This window comes from Hippocampus comes, unplaced genomic scaffold, assembly GCF_001891065.2.
Source record: "Hippocampus comes isolate QL1 unplaced genomic scaffold, H_comes_QL1_v1.1 scaffold142, whole genome shotgun sequence".
NCBI classification, from domain to species: domain Eukaryota; kingdom Metazoa; phylum Chordata; class Actinopteri; order Syngnathiformes; family Syngnathidae; genus Hippocampus; species Hippocampus comes.
In genome coordinates this window covers 780597-783791 of record NW_017805482.1, presented here as the reverse complement: position 1 = coordinate 783791, position 3195 = coordinate 780597, and the positions used below count along the sequence as shown (strand labels likewise).

General features: G+C 45.1%; 1 protein-coding gene across 1 annotated transcript in view; it reads right to left on the bottom strand.

Annotated features, from left to right (window-relative positions):
- Nucleotides 1-223: 223 nt before the first annotated feature.
- The window catches only part of ciartb (circadian associated repressor of transcription b), a 10573-nt gene continuing 7601 nt past the window's right edge, over nt 224-3195 (bottom strand). Inside the window, exons 5-6 of the mRNA XM_019875998.1 lie at nt 2852-2978; nt 224-1689 (exon numbers count right to left, since the gene is read on the bottom strand). Coding sequence (XP_019731557.1) covers nt 1309-1689; nt 2852-2978 — 508 coding nt within the window. The 3' untranslated portion in view covers nt 224-1308. The remainder of the gene's footprint in view (nt 1690-2851; nt 2979-3195) is intronic.

Genomic DNA, 3195 nt, shown 5'->3' with positions numbered 1-3195 from the left:
CAATACATTTGACCCATAGCTACTGTATGTAATATAAATGTATCATTGCATAGGTAGTGTTTGAGTGTTTTTCTTTAAACTTGATCATAGTTTTGTTTTGTCAAGGTGACCGTCCTTCCACTCTGGTGCAATTAGTTTTGTGTAAAATACATTTTAAATTGAAGTATATAATTCATTTTAAAGTATGTTCTTATAAAGTACTCAACAAAAACAATCAACAGTCGGTTTGCATTGAACAAATATGCACACATTTATTTTGAAAGTATAAAATTTCACACTATAAAGGCCACTTTTCAGAGTAAATTGCCAACCTCTCTGTCGGGCTTACACAGGGAACAACCTTGCTCCTGGTACTGTCTGAGTTCTGTGGCAAAACATAAGAATTGTTCGACTCCACCACAGCAACGGGTTGGCAAGAACTGAATAATTTACGTTTTCCAAGTGAGTGAATGGCAGGAGAGTGACAATTCCTCATTTGTACAATCCAGCCTTGGAGCACTTCTCTCGCTTTATAACACCGGCGTGCAGGCACAGCTTGACGTTACAGGCACTGTTTGCCTTCTACTGGGAGACTCAAAAGTGGACATTCTCTGCAATGGAGAGGATAGAGGATCCCTGCGGTGGGAGCGGCCCCGACCAGGGCGCTTCATGCTTGCACACCTCACTGTTTGTTGCCACCGGGTTCACTGCAGTTCCGCTCAAGTGTCCAGAGAGGGCGAGTGATGCGTTCACATTCCTACGCTCGCCCGTCAACTGTGATGTGGTGCCCGCTGAGGTAGAAGAGTTGTACCAAACAGACTTATTTTCAAAGTATGAAAATGAGTAACAGTCACAAAAATAAACTTAGCAGAGTGGAGTCATGAGAGGGAGAAAATAATGTCACATTTCAGCACAACAATACGTCGACCGCTGCTGACTTCGTTCACCTCGCAGGCAAGATGGCGCTTTCACAAACACTCAAGACGGAACCGTCAGACCTACAGTGGGCCACCGCTTCACTTAGGGTGGAATTGCTCTCCTCCACACCCTCAAAAAGGCTACCCAAGAGTGCAAATGACAAAGCAAAAGTATGTCAACAAAAAGGGAACTATAGCAGACACTTGTCTTGTCAGAGAGGTCACATTCCCACAGTTGGTACAACATGTTTTGTCTTCCACGCTAAAAAGTAAACTTGTCATGTCCCTTTTGAAGGCTCAGGTCTCCCCTGAAGGCTGGAATGGGGGAAGCGAGCTAAACTGGCCTCCCTGGTAAGAGTAGTCAAGGCTCTGCTGCAGGGTAAGCAGCCACCCCCACCCATGTAGACGAGGACTAGCTGCTGTCCGTCAAACCCGACGTCCCCTTGCGGGTGATGATGCTTTCTGTCGACTTGAGAAGGCGCTCTAGGCACGGCGCGTTGATTTTACCAGGCGGAGGCCCTCTGGACACAGAGTCCGTGTTGGCGGGGCTATCTGTGCTGGAGGACACGGCGCTGTCTTGCGTTAGGTCTCTAGGGGACGCCGCATGCCGGATGGCGGTCTGGCCTTGCTCCGCTGTCGGGGAGCAGATGGGAGATGTGTGGAGCCATTTCAGATTACTGGCTGAGTAAGGTCCGGGAGGTGTGAGGTCGGTGACTCGCAGGGGTTTGGCGCCCGTCGGGGTATCGCTGATGGTGACGGGGCTCACCACTGCGGTCGATGTCACTGGGGAAAGCTGTTGAGGAAATAGAGAGCATGATTTCGGTTTGTTGATTTGATAAGACAGCGAGCGTTCTCACCAGATGCTTTTGATTCTGTGCGAGCAGACATTATGTAAAAAAAAAAAAAGGAATTGAAAGCTTCTGTGTCAAGATAAAAATGTACCAAGTCATGCCACCCATATATTTTGTCGAGATGTTTGAGACATGAATTGCATGTCTCGTCTCATTTGTTTGGTGAGTGAATAAGCAGCATTTCGCACACTGCCGTGACTATTCCAGCGTCAGACTGCTTTTGGCCTTTATCTTTTTCTTCTGATTTCTTTATCACAATGCACAGACTTTGGCACATTTTGGGGGGAAAAAATCAATCGTGAAAATTCGGCACATCTCGACAAACCTTGAGGTAGGAGTAATCCTTTTGGCCAAGCAAGGCACGGAAATTATGACACGATGAAATAAGATTACGTTCCAAAAAATTATATTGAAAGAAATTTTAAAGATTGGTTCTGCAGCTTTTCACAAACACACACAGATTTCCTTGCCTTATCACGATTAAACAGTCATCTATGGGTCACTCACCCCGACATTAGCTGCTTGCAAATTAAGTCTAATTTACTCTTATCTGTTCCCATTCCGGCTTTGTTTAGCTCTACAGGTAGTTGCCAACTTCTCTGGTTTCATGCTGTGACTCAAGACACCTGATGACGTTAAGCTAACCCAATCAGGCAATGAAATCAAAATGATCTGCTCGTAGTCGTTAACACCTTTTGCCCATATGACTGGATGGAAGCGAGTGGCATCTTGAACAACGTATTGGTTAGTTTGTATCAGTGTAATAGTAAGCCAAGAGAAGTTGGGCAACATGTAAAAACACGAGGGTGTGTTACACCTTGGCGTTAGAATGTCACAGAATGTTCTGACCTTTATTATTCCCTCAGGGACACGCCTTCAAAATTACCTATTCTCCTCTGTGATTGTTCACATGGAACACGAGACTTTAATACTGTACGTCAGTAAAAATAGCCTCCAATCCTCCCTTAACGGTCTTAGACGAGTGATTGAGTAATAATAGAATTTTAATCCCCATTTCGCCTGTGTTGTCACCGTATGTTCTTGACAGCAAGGGTTCCTGAACTCTAGCAACTTTTTTTTTTTTTTGCAAGAGCCAAACTCTACCTTCAGTTTCTTGGTTGGAACGGTTTCCTCTGTGTGGGTGGCAGCCGGTTGGTGGAGGGGGTTTAAGTTGGGGAACCAGCTCTTCAGCATTTCCTCCATTTTAAGGATGATACTAATGTATTTCTCCCTGAAAAAGGCAAAGAAAGCAAGAGAGTGAGAAATGATCATTTATGAGCGACGGCTGCATGAATCTGAGTCATCTGCCTGAAATCTTTCCAACCTCCGCGGTGAAATCTTATCTCTCTTTTAAGCTCACACAGGAAATATGCACTCTGAAAGAGGCAAGTGAACAATTACGCTCTTACAAAAAAAAAAAAAAAAAAACCGCCTGCGCGCCGTGGGTG